Below are 16,054 nucleotides of genomic sequence, written 5' to 3'. Positions count from 1 at the left end.
GTGCGCTTCCGAGCTATTTTAAAATTAAATAGTAATAAGTCGTTGCTAAGCTATCAAAAACTATGGAACGTAAAACAAGGTTACACGAGAGTATAGATGTCCATCCAGTTAAAGCGGGGCGGGGGCGGGATTGGGACAAGCCACCGGAGGACACGAGTAGAAATCTTCCAATTTGCACCAACCCGCTGCCCGGGGGTTGGCAGCTCCCACACCCTAATGATTGCTCTATATTTCCATATGCCGTCTGCTTCTTCACCCGACCAACAAGACCTCGCCATAAAGCCAGTTGCCTGATCATGCCTCAATCGTACCAGACTGCTATTGCTTTGCTCTCGATGCCATTCACTAACTTGCATTTCCTCCGATTCGAACCGAAACCCTTGCCTCTCTGATTGCTTTGACTTGTAATAGTCACCATACTACACCTAAAGGCCATACGCAAAATTGAATAACCCCCAGGCGTTAGCGCGAGGACGGCCGATCCTTTCCGCTACGCTAGTACTTGCCATAGGATTGCTCCTGTGTTAATGTGGTAACGCATTGTTGCAAGGTTTCTTCATTGACGCAAAATCATTACACCATAACCCGCACTTGTCGAGCAGGGAGGAGGATTCTGGGAGTACGGTGGTACCATATTTTACATAATCAACCCAAATCATCAATCGCTACGGATCCCACCGGAAGTGGTGATCAGGAACAGGGGGCAAACAATTCGGATTGGATTATGCATCCTTTAAAAATATCAGCGTTTCATCCATCACATCACATCCATCGGGCTTTGCCAGGGTGCCTAAACCCTTTGGCCAACGCGTGCCGCCGCTTCTAAGACGCAGGGTGTTTTTTTAAGACAACAAAAATCACATCTAACATTACTTAGCCCTTACATTGTTCATAACATTTACGGTTTGAAATCAACGCTGCCTTCCATGCGTAGTTAATATGTTATAATCTGGTGGTCTTACCATTCGCCCCACACTTGCGCGTCTACCGATTTCCTACTAGTCTACTTTCCTAGTGCCGTGTACATTTCCACGAGTGTGTCTGTTTGTTCCTTTCTCTCACTATTGGTTTTTAGCAGCACTACATAACATCATCGTTTCATTCCTATCCCAATGTACATATCCTGGCGTACGTATACACATTGCTGTGTATGTGTTGCACACTAGAGTTAGCGTAGAGAATAATTTACGGACTTATTACACCTATTGCATTCAACAATCAACAATGTGGGGCTACAAGCAGGCAGCGCACGCTGCCAATAACCGTTCATTGGGAGTTTTTAATTCTACATGCTCGTTTTATGTGTAGCTTATCTGTTGTTGTTCTACGTTAAAGTTTATATAATATTACTCTTTATTCGTAGAGATATTTTAAGTTGCATTTGTTTTTGTTATACCATGTGAATTATGTTTGAGAACGATTAAAATCCATCGGAACTGAGCTGTCCTAACAAAATAGCATAGACACGATCGGTTTTCCATCTTCTGGGAGTGGGCGTATTTTTAATGTGTTTCCTATGTGTTAATTGATCTGTCGTGATACGTAATGACCACTCGCCATCTTATCTAATGCGACTTGTAACATGTTTAAAATTTGTAACACATCCCAAAACAAACATTTTCTAAAAGGTGGACACACTTAGCTGGTAAAAACCAACTGGAATTTATTATCTTTAAACAAGGAAGGATCAGCCAAAAGTCCGAGTACCATCAGAATGGTAATGCAATGATTGGGAAGATAGAAACCAAAAACCTGGTGGTCCAATTTCCTGAGTTCCTAGTCAGGAAACAAGGAAAGCCTTCCTTAATGCCTGCATATGTTATACACCTTACGAACGGGCGAGTAAGCTTCCTCTTGTAAGGTCAAAATTAAAAGAGCTTTATAGCAACGTTTGAGCAATTGGCATTTGGAAATTACGAATTGCTAGCTAAACTATCGCCTGGTGGATACTAACCAAGGTGTGACACATTTCTGTTTAAAATCCTCGTTAGTCTCAAAACAGAAATTGAACAAAGCTAATAAATAACAGCGAATAAATTCATGGAACTTTGTGATGTATAAAAATGCACTTTCGTTGATAAGAATGGATAGGATTTCATGAATGTGGAATAGGGAAAGCGGGTCAAATTATCACATTCGCTTCGCTTGAATCATTACCGCCCTCAGTCCTTTGCCTTCGTCCCATTTCCAACGACCTTTTCAGCAACGTATTTATCTCAACTATATTCATTTCGCTTACAGCGCGTATCCATTCCATCCAACTGCTTCTGGTTTCACTAACCGTCTTTTTTTAGGGGGATGTGGAGGAAGGTAGCTAAGGTTTGAAGTAAACTGTCTTCGAACGGTTACAATATGCACATCGTAAAACCATTCGTGGATAAAAGTACGTAGCATTTTGTGTGAGTGTATGTGATGTTTCCTCGTGTTTGCACGAGACACCAAAAGAGCGAGCTATTTATCACCTACCCCATCGGTTGCTAGTATTGATAAGTATTGCCGGCGCCTTTCCATGCCCTGGAGGGGAGCATAGCTTTTAGTTAGCGAACAGATTCTGCTGCGTGGCGTCACTTTCGAACTCAGTCCAGGCGTTATTCAGCTCCATAAATATCATCTTCGCCATGCTTTCGTTTTCCGTACCGGTGTGCTGCAAAGAGTACAAGCATTGTTACGATCGAATTTAGCTACGAATTTACAGGCTGTCGAATCCTAATACAGACAAAGCAGCAATTTAAACCCATAGCCATTTTGAGAACTACCCAGTTCAACACAATTCGACGCATTCTTACCTTATCCGGGTGAACAGCCAGACACGCTTTTCGATAGATCTTCTTTACATCGGCTGCCGAGACGAGCTGGTGCATTTCACACTTTGTCCACTTTGCACCGGGCCACAGGACGGTATGCACCGTGCAGAGAAGCGCTCGAATGTTGCTCTTCTTGCCTTCCGTCTGGAAAGAAAAAAAAAATCGGAGAAAAAAGAAGGAATCATTGCATGCGCCACTCACTGGGCGTTGAAAAACGATGAGAGACCCTTACCCATTCCATCAGTTTGACCCGTTCCGGATCCATTTCTCTGACCAGCTCCTCCTTGCGCATGTCGTTCATCGTGCGCGGGCCCTGATTTTTGGTGCTCCCGAACGAGTAGCCCTGCTGGCCAAGAATATCGCCGAATATATCGCCAGACCGTCCACCACCGAGACCTTCCTTCGCGCCGTTTCCATTGCTACCGTTCTTCGGTGGCTCAAAGTGAGACCGGCTGTAATCGGGTCGGTTGCTTTGCGGTTGGCCATCGTTCGGGCTGCGCATCTGATGGTTCGGTGTCGACGGAGCCCTCGGCGATGGGTTTGCCGTGCTAGCTCCACTGTACTGATGCGTTGGGCTGGAGAACTGCGTCGAGCGAGGGCTTGGCGTTGTGCCGGGCCGGTTTCCACCCGCCCATCCCGCCGAACCCGCTCCACCAGCACTGCCAGTAAGACCCGCCGCCAGGTTGCCGATGTCCGCGAACGGATCCTTCGACTGTGAAACGCCGGGAGCGGCGGCGGCGGCGGCGGGCTGTGACGGTTGCGGTTGTGGTGCTGCGGCACTGTTGTAGAACACCTGCGGTCCTACTCCGGCAAATGCGTCGAAACCGAAGCCGTTGTTTGCGTTGCTCGCCCCACCATCCGACTGACCCGCACCGTTTGTGAAAGGGCCACTGGCCGGTTGCGCCACTCCGCCAAAGTGGTCAAAGTTTAAGTTCAGCCCGTTCAAGTCACTGCTGGATTTTGTGGCCGGAAGCGTTCCGCCAGCTCTCGCCGCACCACCGTCGTCAAACGTCCCGAAGATATCGTCCAGGACGGCGGTGGACTTTGCTCTGGAAGCGCTTGCATCGCCGGACGGAGCTTCTACCACCGGTGGGGCCAATCCACCGAGAAGATCAAACGTTTCCTCAACCACCGGCGGCGGGTGCTGACCTCCTCCATCTGCTGCTTGACTAGATTTACTTAGGTTTAAGAGATCCGCCTCTCGCTCGTGTTCGTCACTCACCTCCGGCGCTCCGGCACTCGGAGAGGAAGAGCGGCCCGGTGAACTTTCTCCGAGCACCCGATGGGCTGGCTGCGGGGAAGGCGGTGCCGGGCGTGGTGGAGGTGGCTTCTGCGGAGCCACCGAGGATCCCGATGGTTTCCGATTCGGTTTCGTCACAAAATTGTCAACGTTCTCCTCGTACTCGAGCTGGCTGGCGAACAAGATGCGTGGATCACGTTGTCCCTTGGCCGCACGCCACGGAGGCTGAGAGGACGGTGGACGCTCCGAGTCACCAACGAATACGCTCAGTGCTACGGAAAACTTCTGCGGAACGTGCTCCAGATCGGGCATCTCGTCCAGTTCGCTGCGGTCGTAGTTAATCAACGTCTCCTCCTCGGGAATGTAGCCGGTATGGAACTGTAGCTGACAGATTTTCAAGCCCTGTGGACGTCCCATACCACCGAGAGCGTTACGTGCGTGATAAAGTGTGATCGTTACGTCCCCGCACACGGTCACGTTCATTGCGAGGGCGATCTTGCCTTCCGCCGAGTGATACAATCTCATGCGTTCGTAGTCTTGTAGCGTGCAGAAAACGGTCCGATCGGCAGTGGCTACCTCCACGTACATCCGACATCCGTCACGTGCCTTCGTCATGCGTGGGACGGGCGAGACGGCCAACGAAACCAGCGTCACCGGCTTGTAGTGCGGGAGATGCGGCACCGAACGGACAATGTCACCAAGATAGTAAAGATAACGCAGCTCGGATGGACGCATGTTTGGGGGTGTACGCTTGATGGCAAATATCTGCATGGCGTCCTCCGGTTCCGTTACCAGCGCCGCGTAAATCAGCAGTGCGCAAACCACCGTGGCCGCCAGTGCACGGCCACTATCGGGACTTTGGATGATGACGATCGTTTTGGGATCGGCACTCAGAAAGCCGTAAATATCTTCCACCAGCGAATAGAGCCCATTGAGCAGCGGTGCCTTTCCCGCTTGGGGCGGCACTGGCGCATAGATGAAGCCAGCCTCAACTGTCCGCACTGGCGGGGGCAACCGTGGACTGGTGTTCCTCGGGCCCATATTGTACACGCTTAGCTTTGTCGGCTGGTACCGGCTGTCGAGGAATACTTTCACGTCATCGATGTGATTCGTGCGGTAGGCGGACTCTAACCCCTCCGACGGGCTTGGCATCACAATGATTCGTTGCGTGATGTAACTTATGTCCAGATCCGTCCGGGCGATGCTCTGTTGTACCGTCTGCATCACTTTGGAGGAAGTATCCTTCAAGTTCTTGAGAAAACTACCCGCACCACCTTTAATCGATGAAAACAGACCACCACCTCCACCACCACCCGCTGCCATCTGTGGTGCGACTTGTGGTGGAAAACCTGCATTTCCCGGATGATGTGAGGAAGGCGCATTAACGGTCACTCGTACCGGATCCGGTGGACGCTGGGGATACTTGTTCCTGCTCGCTGCTGCTCCTTCGATTCCCACCGCCACTGGACCACCCGGTGGAATGACGGGACGTGGTGGAGCCGGTCTCTCCGGGACCGCACCAGCACCGTTCGAACGCGTATGTATCGGACTAGGCGCCGGAGTCATTCCCGACGGTGGCGAGTTCAGTGGTTTACCCAACAGACCCAAAGGTGATTTCAAGGGCCACCCTTTCGTTTCCGCGATCGCTGCCAACCGCTCCAGTACCATTGCCGTGTCAAAACGCTTGCTCGGATCGACCTGCAGACAACCACGGATGATTTCGCTGAAGCACGCGTACCGTGAATCGTTCGGAATCGTGTAGTTTGCGTTAATAATGCGCAGCTTTGCCGAGTCCTCAAACGGATGCTTACGGTAGCAGAGGCAGTACAAGACGCAGCCGAGCGCCCACACGTCCATCTTTATGCCGATGGGATAGTTGGCCCACGTGTCCAGCTGCTCCGGTGCCCTGTACATGGGGGTGGTGCATCGCGTTAGTGCATCCTCCAGGGTGTCTCGCTGCGCCGCGTTCCAAGTTACATCGGGTGCAAAGCTGTCTGTAGACGCTGAACCAAAATCGCACAGCTTAAGCAGGCCATCGCTACCGATGAGAAAGTTTTCAATCTGTAAAAAAAGGGTGGGTTTAATTAAAGCAGGCTTTGACAATGTCGGAACCAAATACCTTTATATCCCGATGGTTGATCGGTTTCGGTTGACTGTGCAGGTGGGCGACGGCTTTGGTCGCCTGGTAGAACACCCGCAGTACCGTTTCCGGGGCAAGATCCTGCTCTAGACAGTCGTACAAAGAACCACCCTTGCAGAGCTCCGACACTAGCAGATATTCGGCCCGCCGCTGAGAATTGCTGCTCTGCGTCCGATCGATAAAGCTGGCCGCGACAAACTTTACCACATTTGGATGGCCGGACACCTGCTTGTGAATGTTGATTTCACGGATGATATTATTGCACTCCTCCTTGTCCGTACCGAGCAGACGCTTCAACGCGTACTCGGTGTTGGACTGCACATCCTGGGCCACGAACACGTATGCAAACCCACCTTGGTTACGAAGAAAAGGGAGGAAAGTTCAAGTTAAAAATGATACATTAAAAATGAATTAGAGGGCTGATTGAAATGCGTCCCCGTTGGGACGTGTCCTCTGGATGCGCCTCAATCCTAAGGCCCTTTTTTGTACGGATGAATGCGAATTCCAACTTGGAAGACTCCTACATTGTGTCCTTTAAATGTTCTTTTCGCTTTGACGCTATTATGTTCAGGCGTACTCGTGTCTGTACTCGTATGCTTTATCCCTTGGCTTCGGACAAAGGATAAGCGTGGGCAATACGATATCGAACTTTATCTGCGGACATGTAGCAGCTGGGTAGAGTTTCTCGCCTACCACATCCGCAGTGACGGTAGCGAGATAACGATAAAATCAAGCCCACCCTAGAATCCGCGGGACACTAACCTTCCGCTATAACACGCTTGATACGCAACTTCACGTTGGACACTTCCACCGTCTGGCCGACGAACTCGTTCTCCAACCCATTCGACGGTGTCGCATTGAAATAGTTTATAGCCGATTTGAGGAAATCACTCATTTTGAACACCCGCTCGACGAATGCACTGCGCGACGAAGATGATACTCGTGTCGAACTTCTTTATCAACTGTGTTTCGTCACCGTTGCCTTTTCGGAGTAGGCTGCTTTTTTGCTTCGAGTGTCAACTCAGTGGACCTAATCGCAAAACATCCCCTTTCATAGAGCGTAGGGAATTCTACTTCTTTCTTCCCGACGATGACAACGATTCTTGTCTTGTGTACTCCCACTTCCTTGAGAACTACGAAAAGTCATCTAGGATTTCACTTGCGCTTGTGCTATGGCGAAGAGGGAGACGAAGGAAAAGTGAACAGCACAGCATCATTAGTTCTCCTGACAGCTCAGCAGTCAACAAACCCGGTTGATGGTGCCGAGTTTGATACTTCATATAGGAGACAAATGTAATTTTATTTCTTCATTTTAAATTGCAAAGTTCTAGGATTTTTCAGGCCAGAAAGTAATCTATACATTTGGTTTTATGTTAAATTACATCGTTACCTATAAAAAAACCGGTTAATGGTATCAAAAGCGAGCAATATTATTCCGTAATCATACGAACGCTTTGACAACTTGCTTCGATTTGACATCTGATTTTGATGTAATCAGAACTGCCAGAGAAGTGAAATTCACGATAAAAGAAAATTGTGATCTCTCGCCAGACTTGCCCATTTAGTTTGTTTTGTTTCCGCCGCCTGAAAATCCACCGACACTGCCCAGAATTTTGCTTCCATCCGTTCCCCTAGTGCACAAAATATCGTCTCGCTTGCATCATGTCGCATCAGACTGGTATCAAGGGTAAGTTTTTCCGATTAAAATTACCGAATGAATCATCCTCCCTCCTGGTGCCTCTATCGTCGCCCGAGTGGAAAAGTGTTGACAAAAAAATAAAAGAAATGCAGCTTTCATGACCAGACACATTTTCTCCTGCTTTCTTTCGCAGCGAATGCCGAATTGTTGAAGTTCTTCGGCAAATGCAAGGATGGAAAAACCCGTGTACTGAAGGTCTCCATCGAGAACGGTATGCAATGGACGCTTAATTGGTAATCGAGCGGTATACTTACACATCCTGTGGTTTTATTTCAGAGGAGCTTAGGCTAGTTAGCCACAGTGACGTCAAGCGGGACTGGGAAAAGGACTATGACACACTGGTTAGACCGCTCATCGAAGAAAGTACACCATGCTATATTTTGTACCGGTATGTTTGTGCAACCCGAAACGGAACCGGCCTCATCCAGAGTGCTAACAGCCTCTACTCTTTTCAATAGATTGGACTACAAAATTCCCACCGGGTACGCTTGGCTGCTTATGAGCTGGGTGCCAGAATCGGCCTCAGTGCGACAGAAAATGCTCTACGCTTCGACGAAGGCAACGCTGAAGCTTGAATTCGGCTCTGGCCACATCAAGGAGGAACTGAATGCGACGTCCAGAGAGGAAACGACACTCCAAGGCTACCATAAGCACCGAATTGACTTTAGCACGCCGGCCCCGTTAACTAGTCGCGAGGAGGAACTAGCGGAACTCCGCAAAACGGAAGTTAAGACAGATTTTGGAATCGATACCAAACAGCAGACGCTAGGGGGAATAAACTGCCCAATATCGCCAGCTGCCGAACAAGGGCTGCACGATATGCGTAGAGGAGGCTACAACTATCTTCAGTTCCGTATCGATCTTGAAGAGGAGAAAATTCACTTGGTAAACGGAGCTAACATCCAGTTGAGTGAGCTTCCGGCGCAGATCCCAACGGACCATGCACGCTACCATTTGTACATTTTCAAGCATCACCACGAGGGAACCTACCTCGAGAGTGTCGTGTTCGTGTACTCCATGCCCGGTTACAGCTGCTCTATCCGCGAGCGTATGATGTACTCTAGCTGCAAGGGGCCGTTTTCGGCGACGATCGAAAAACATGGCATCGAGGTGGCAAAGAAGCTGGAAATAGACGATGGGGCGGAGCTGACAGAGGAGTTTCTACATGAAGAACTGCATCCGCGGAAGCTAAATCTTCGTCCGCAGTTCTCCAAGCCAAAAGGGCCCCCGAGCCGTGGCGCTAAAAGACTGACCAAACCTCAGGCCGTTGAGTAGGTCTGATACTACTATGCAATTTGTCAAACACATAGAACATTTACTATGGGAACGCTTTCGGTACGGCTTCCGTCTTATTCGTGACTGTCCGCGGCCCACCCACCTTTCATCGCATTTCGCAGCGCATTGTGGCAATACAGTTTTACATGTTCCCTTTTTGTTTTGTATGTGTGAAAAATAACTTATTTGTCCTTTTTTATGTAGACCGCAAACACAGGAACAACGATTAGTAACTAGAATAATGCCCGACTAGACAACAAACCGTTATCATGCAGAACGAGCGAAATTATATTTCAACATATGCCAACAGTATGCTCATAAATTATGTGTACAGAATCGGAAGTATTATGCAATCAAATGTAGGCAGATACAAAAACAAAACAACCCAATTTGAGTTAAGTAGATAAAGTCAAAAACAATTTTATAGAATACCGGAAGTGTAACAAAATTTATCGGATTCAAAAAACAAAGCATCACGACTATATGGGCAATCGTCGTTAAATGTTTGGCCATCGATTACAGGAGACCCGATTGCCTTGTGTTTCTTTCCGGCTCCTCAGGAGCACCAAAAGTTGTCTGTGTTCGTGTGGGGAGATTATTGAGATTACGAGCGTAGTATGGCTTAATGGAAAATTGCATGATGTGCTTCACCATTGTCCGTCAATAACATTATTTTCTTGTACGAGCTCAAAATAATCAATCAAACATAATACACAATCGAACTGAATAAAGTTATTATTCTATTTTTCAAAACGATTCAACATTCTTCATCAACCCAATTGTTTAGTTAAAATACCAGATCGATCTTCCTAACAAAACATTACAATTTTAATTACACAGATGACCAAGCAAGCCATGCTGCTGTAAGGTTACTATAGCAACCAGTTGGTCATCTGTATTGGAGAAAAACAGAATCAACAACTCCGGTGCAATGTCAGTTGTCAGTTCGGAAAATTGGCACGCGATGAAAGGAGTGTATTTCTTAGCATTATGCCAGAGTTTGAAGGATTTTCTTCTGGTAGGAAATCGAAGGCAAAGTATTCATTTGAGTAATTTAACATTCAACTCTGAAACGATCATTCTTTGCCAGGAAACGAAATAGTAAACAAGCATGCAAGTCGCTGGCGTAAACTAAGCTTCGGCGTACCTGTGCTAGATCGCTTGTCCAGCGGCGGAATTCCTATGAGGGGCATCTTTGAGCTGGCTGGTGATCCCGGCTCCGGCAAGACACAAATCGCTCTAAAGCTGGCATTGGAAGCCCAGCGCCAGATCAAAGGGTCTTCTGTGGTATACATCTGTACCGAGCATATGTTTCCGTCCGGAAGATTATTGCAAATGGAGGCTGAATACAAACGGCAGAATTCTCACGATGAAGCGATACGGTGTCATCAGTTCGTGGACAATGTTCTCGTCGAGCATATACGATGTGTGGTAAGCCTCAATGCGCAGTCCAAAGGCCTTCGAAGTTGATGTTATTAACTGTTTTGATTCCTTTTTAGCCCAAGCTTATGGCGTGTCTGTTTGATCGGTTACCGGCGCTGCTAGAGAAAACACTCGTTAGCCTTCTTATCATCGATTCCATCACAAACCCTTTCCTAGAGGATGAGGACTATGTTTCTAGAGCGCAAACATTTCGTACAATGGTACACCGGTTACAGGTGCTCCAGGAGCGGCATAATTTTGCCATATTCGTCACCAACCAGGTTCGGGCTGTGATCGATTCAGCGACACTCGACGACGAGCGGACGATTCCTGCCCTCGGGCTGGCCTGGAGTACTCTGATCCACACGCGCATGCAGCTATCACGGCTAGCGAACACGAAGCAAAAGTTATGCTCATTTACGTTCGGGTCCACCACTACTCCCGGCCAGGGGTTCTTTCAAATCGATGAAACGGGCCCGGTGGATGTTTCAGACGCAGTTTCCCCTACAAAGTAAGTTTAATTTTACGGGTTACACACCTGCAGAGGTTTACAGATTTATTATTGTTCGTAAAGATAACTTTCCGGTTGCCGATCGACCACTGGCACGTGCCAGAATGAGCGATCGTAATGCGGAACAATAGTAGCGTATGTTTGTGACCGTCCGTACCGTACACATCAATGCACCAGTTTCGACCAAATATGATAAAAACGTATAGAAATATATAGGAAAGTTTAGTTAACAGCACAGTACATAATGTTTTGCTCAGCAATACGTCCTAAACAGTTTCCTAAACAGATCTTTATGAGCGTTAACATACACTTGTGGCTAGTAGTAGTAAGATTTTCTTCAAATATTGTTCAAGTTTTTTTTGGGTACGTTTTTAACCTTCATCCATGCGGGTCGTCTTTTTTGTTTACGATGTTAAAGAGTTTCCTAATCTAAGCACATTTCGATTTTGAGTCTTTTTTAAAATGTTGCTCACATACGCTAACCATAATCAACTAGTCTAGTCTCTGTAATCGTTTTGTTTTAAAACATTTCTCACTATTTTTTGTTTGTCTTTCTTGTTTACGAACGGTGGTGGGTAATGTCGTTTTTAAAACGTCGATATTTAACAACACGTTAGAGTAGAAGCGGTAGTTAGAGATCTAAACGTAATCGTAGCGTAGGATATATATTAATATATATTTTAACTGCATCAGCACGCGGGACAAGAGACCGACATTGATGGGATTACATTTCATCTGCTCCCCGCGAAAAATAAGATTGTCTTAGTAGTAACATTACACAGCTGATAGCCAAGGGGGGTTCGTTTTTTGAAACATCCTAGTTCCTATGTTTCTTTAATATGCTTGTTTCCAATTTGATTTCTTTACGGCTAACACTATGTACACATCACAATCTGAATACCCGATAGACACAGTTTCTTTTGCTAAGATATATAAGAAGAACAATCATTGCCTTGGGACCTCCGGATCTGGAACCAAAAACCCATCCATTGCCGGAACATGTTGTTACTTTAAAGCTAATACGTGAGTTATCTTTTTTAAACTCCAGGTAGTAACTATGAAATCATGTTTTAACGGGCTACACAATCTTCTAATCCCGGGCGTCCATTTTAATACTCTAAAAACGATAACCGTACAGTTCTGCTTTCATTTTCCTATGTAGTGTATATTTTTTGTCTAAACATACCTCCACTGTGACTCTTGCTTGCTACTCATATATATATGTTGTGTAATTTCTGCAATCAAGCATGGCTGGTGGCTTCAAGTGTTGTATGGTATTATTAAACATGGCATTTGTTTTGCTAGCGTTTCAAAACTGCGTACATTTCAGAAATCCGGAAGATTACTTGAAACAAATTAAAATTTGTTCACTAGTTCTTGTTATTTTTTTTTTAACAAAGACGCACTTATTTTCCCTGGAAGTTGTAAATATTATGTCCCTAAAAAATATGTATACATTTTTTCAAAAGAATGAAAATAGCACGTAACGAGGCAAAAGTTAATTTATCACAGGCGTGTCTTTTCTTCCGGAAAATATTCGAAGTCCTTTAACGGAGGTCTGAAAAATGGGTGCGTGGGTTTTATTAGGAATAGAAATCTGATTTGGTTTGGTTTTAATATAGTTTCAACGAGGAAGAAAAACAAAATGGACTACAATCTAAGAAAGTTAACGTGAACACTACTGAGCGCATGCTATTGTTGGTCAACATTTCATCTGTAAGTGTTAACTTATGTTGCCCGAGCTAGGAATGTTGAGAAAAATCTATCACCACATAGTTATGTATTACTAATGAAATACAAAATGAACATTTCCATAAGTATTAGCCATTCTGAGCGTAGTGTGGTATGTATCGTTATGTAGGATGTAGATGAAAATGGAAGTTTCCAATCGCATTCACGTAACCCCCTTTCAAACGAATTAGTTAAATGCATCGTCTTTGTTGTAACAATTTTTGTTAATGTGTCCATTGCCATCCACACGTTCAATGGTCCACAGATTACACCACGTGTTTATCAAAAGTGTAGAAAAGCACCAGGAACAGTTTACAACGTATAAGATGAAAATACATTCAAGGGTTCAGAATGTGTTTGACGATCAATATGTACCAGTTAGTTCTTTTTGTGTACACCCAAAACATCCAAAAACACACTTCGTATTAAGTATGTGTCTTCACCGTTACCATGAGTATGTGCAGCATTTTATTTTTTTTTGTTTATTTTTGGCAAAGAATTTTAGTAAGTAAGGTTCCAACCCAGCCTATCCAGTGAAGTATCAATATTAATACGATTTTTATTCCCTTTTAACAACGTTCCAATCGTTGGAAAACTCGTTTCAACTTTGATAATCCAGTAATCCGTATCAAATGCCGACTATATCCTAAACGATGGTAAAAATTTATACAACCTAAACGAGAACTCTAATGGTAGTCTAATTCGAAGGAACATTCGGTTGAGAACGAAAAACAAAACTGTATGAACAACTGATCATGAGCATTTTCCGAAACATTACAAACTGGCAAGCATAGCGACTAGTCTACCGAAAAAGCAGCATTACAATAACCAATATGGACTACAGATCGAAGCAATAAGTATCGAGATGAAGATAAGATCAACGGAAACAAAACGGACACGTAACGTACTGGCACGCACTCGACGGTAGTATCGACGTGCGACACCGGTAGTGTTCTATTCTAGTGAGTTCTAGTGCGCTGCCAAATGAGGCGGGAAAAAGCCCTCCTCTGGCAACGCTCAACACTCAACGCTCTATGCTATAAAAAAAATAGCCTAGTAGTTTAGCTTGACGCCAAAAAGGTTAGGAATTGACTTTACCTTCTTTTTCGAGCCGTTCAGACATTCTTTATACATGTCGGAACGCAGGAAGCGCGAGTAGGAGTCGCTCTTCATGAGATAAAACACGTGATCGGCGGCAACGTCGAAGCACCAGCGGCTCGGCTGGGCCGCACCCTCCTTCACCACCTCCCGGGCGAGCTCGAGCGACTTCGAGTCGATGTTGACCGGGCATGCGGCGTCCGGCGCGAGGTACTCGTTCCAGATGGCCTGCGCCGCGTCCTTTATCTGTGATTGCGGCAATGCCTTCATGTCCTGTATTGCCTCCCAGAATCTGCGGGGTTCAGAAAAGAAGATGAATGTAGCATGTATGCACCATAATGCTGAGAAACAGCTGGTTGTTTACTTTAAATTTTCTCCGCTAAACTCTTTGTCCAAAAATTTGGTGAACTGTTCCCTTCCGACCGGATCGTTGAGCAGCTCCCGGAGGCTAAAACCCCAACGTTTAACTCGCTTCATCGGTATGTCCTTGCTGTAAACAATGAAATCCTTAGTACTGCCGAGGCAAAACAACCTTTCGACTTCAACATACCCAAGCTTCTCGGCATCCCAAAACTCGGTGTTATCCGTTTGCCACGGGTTAGGATGGTCCGACGTCGAAAGGAAGTAATCGAACTCACTGTACTGTTCGTAGTACGAAATGTACCTGAAAGCGGTAGACAAAAAGGTCATCCATAATGTCCCAACCTTGAGTGGTTTCCTCCCCCGTTAGTACTTACGATTCGGCCACCTTGGACACCTTGATCGTGCGCCGGTCCAGCTTCTGCTTTAGCAGCGTAATCGTCTTGGCCATCGTTTCCGCCGGATTGCTGTGGGCGGCCGTCCCGGCCGAACCGGATCCGAGCGTCGAAGCGCCTTTCCGGTACGCCTTCTTGATGTCCATCTCGGTCGTGTTAACGCAGCCCGGCATCGGCCGGTGCACGTCCCAGAAGGCGCGCTCCTGCGAGTCCAGCACCTTGCGCTCGAGTTTGTCGCGCTTCTTGTCCACCTTGCTCTGTGCTTCAGCCTGCATGAAGATGAACTCCCACTTGCGCGAGAACATCTTCTGCAGCTTGGCCAGGTTCTCAGCCTCGTAGTCGGCCAGCTCTAGGCGCGTCTTATTCTGCATCGTGCGCTTGCACAGATAGATGGCGTAGTCGGTGTTCTCCGGTTCCCAGAAGTTAGACGGCCAGAAGTACGGCGTCTGGAAGCGGTAGAACGTGCCGTCGTTTCGCACCGTCAGCTGGTGGTCGTCGATCGGGAAAAGGTACCCATGGGAAGCGAGCAGATGGGCCAGATGAAGTGCCTCGCTAATATCGTCCACCGTTAGGTTGGCCATGATCCACTGGATCAGATCGGCCCCGGTAAACACCGACGGTACCTTACTCATGAACGCCTTCACCGTGCGCACCGACACGCCTGTCCCCTCCGTTTGCATGCGCTCGACGATGGCCTCCATCTTTTTGTAGACCAGAATGTTCGGTGCATCCTGGCCACCGTGGGGTAGGATCTGCTGCGCCATGTGGCTGCTGCTGTTGGCCATCGTGGTGGCGCTGAAGCTTACGACCGCAGTGCCGGAGCTGCCACTGCCCACTCCCGTGCCGGACGCCTTGGCCGGAATGCCCGTCCCGGCGCTGCTCGAGCTCGAGTACATGTTTTTCGCAAGTTTTTCTTTTTCTATGTCGACACTTTTCTTCGTAACCATCGTTTGCTGACTGAACGGCTGCTGCAGGGAGGCTGGGTATCCTGTGTGTTCGTGTCGGTATGCCTGTTGTTTGTGATTTTGAGGCCCGCAAAAATGATTTGCGTTGGAAGGATGATTTTAGACTTGTTCACTATTTCTTTCTCTTTTTCCCTCCCCCTACAATAATTGGCCACTTCCGCCTGGCGTGATTACATCCGTGATGTCGAACAGAAATCGATGGCCTTGGTTGGTTTTCACACGACTAGACACTCCACACCCAAAAGCGAGTCCTTGGTGTTCCTGCCGAACCCTGGGACCCCGCGCGGCTCTTCGGTGGCCTTCACGGCACGGCCCAGAGTGTCACTGCTGTTAGCAATCTAAGCACCACACCACTTCTCTGCTGCTTCTTGCAAAAAAGGAACCACAAAGTGTGGGGGTCAGTTCCGCACAAGC

At 47.1% G+C, this 16,054-nt stretch overlaps 4 protein-coding genes across 4 annotated transcripts; 2 read left to right on the top strand and 2 right to left on the bottom strand.

Annotated features, from left to right (window-relative positions):
* Positions 1–2,334: 2,334 nt before the first annotated feature.
* Positions 2,335–7,079, bottom strand: LOC131289329 (cyclin-G-associated kinase). The gene is made up of 5 exons (XM_058318562.1): positions 6,947–7,079; positions 6,164–6,537; positions 3,037–6,105; positions 2,787–2,948; positions 2,335–2,644 (listed from the first exon to the last, which is right to left on the bottom strand). Exons 1-5 carry the CDS (start codon positions 7,077–7,079, stop codon positions 2,534–2,536), a joined length of 3,849 nt encoding a protein of 1,282 aa, XP_058174545.1. The 3' UTR covers positions 2,335–2,533.
* A 627-nt stretch (positions 7,080–7,706) lies between these two features.
* LOC131286867 (twinfilin) lies at positions 7,707–9,448 on the top strand. The gene is made up of 4 exons (XM_058315873.1): positions 7,707–7,871; positions 8,017–8,094; positions 8,160–8,271; positions 8,342–9,448. The coding sequence occupies exons 1-4, from the start codon at positions 7,847–7,849 to the stop codon at positions 9,156–9,158; spliced, it is 1,032 nt and encodes a 343-aa protein (XP_058171856.1). The 5' UTR covers positions 7,707–7,846; the 3' UTR covers positions 9,159–9,448.
* A 647-nt stretch (positions 9,449–10,095) lies between these two features.
* LOC131287458 (DNA repair protein XRCC3) lies at positions 10,096–11,465 on the top strand. Its single transcript, XM_058316505.1, has 3 exons — positions 10,096–10,176; positions 10,249–10,589; positions 10,658–11,465. The coding sequence occupies exons 1-3, from the start codon at positions 10,149–10,151 to the stop codon at positions 11,093–11,095; spliced, it is 807 nt and encodes a 268-aa protein (XP_058172488.1). The 5' UTR covers positions 10,096–10,148; the 3' UTR covers positions 11,096–11,465.
* A 1,124-nt stretch (positions 11,466–12,589) lies between these two features.
* On the bottom strand, positions 12,590–15,622 carry LOC131288125 (regulator of G-protein signaling 7-like). The gene is made up of 5 exons (XM_058317237.1): positions 14,658–15,622; positions 14,471–14,584; positions 14,285–14,410; positions 13,921–14,212; positions 12,590–12,649 (listed from the first exon to the last, which is right to left on the bottom strand). The coding sequence occupies exons 1-5, from the start codon at positions 15,620–15,622 to the stop codon at positions 12,590–12,592; spliced, it is 1,557 nt and encodes a 518-aa protein (XP_058173220.1).
* Between the last annotated feature and the right edge of the window lie 432 nt (positions 15,623–16,054).

Source organism: Anopheles ziemanni, chromosome 3, assembly GCF_943734765.1.
Source record: "Anopheles ziemanni chromosome 3, idAnoZiCoDA_A2_x.2, whole genome shotgun sequence".
NCBI lineage: Eukaryota > Metazoa > Arthropoda > Insecta > Diptera > Culicidae > Anopheles > Anopheles ziemanni.
This window is presented reverse-complemented; position numbering and strand designations above follow the sequence as displayed.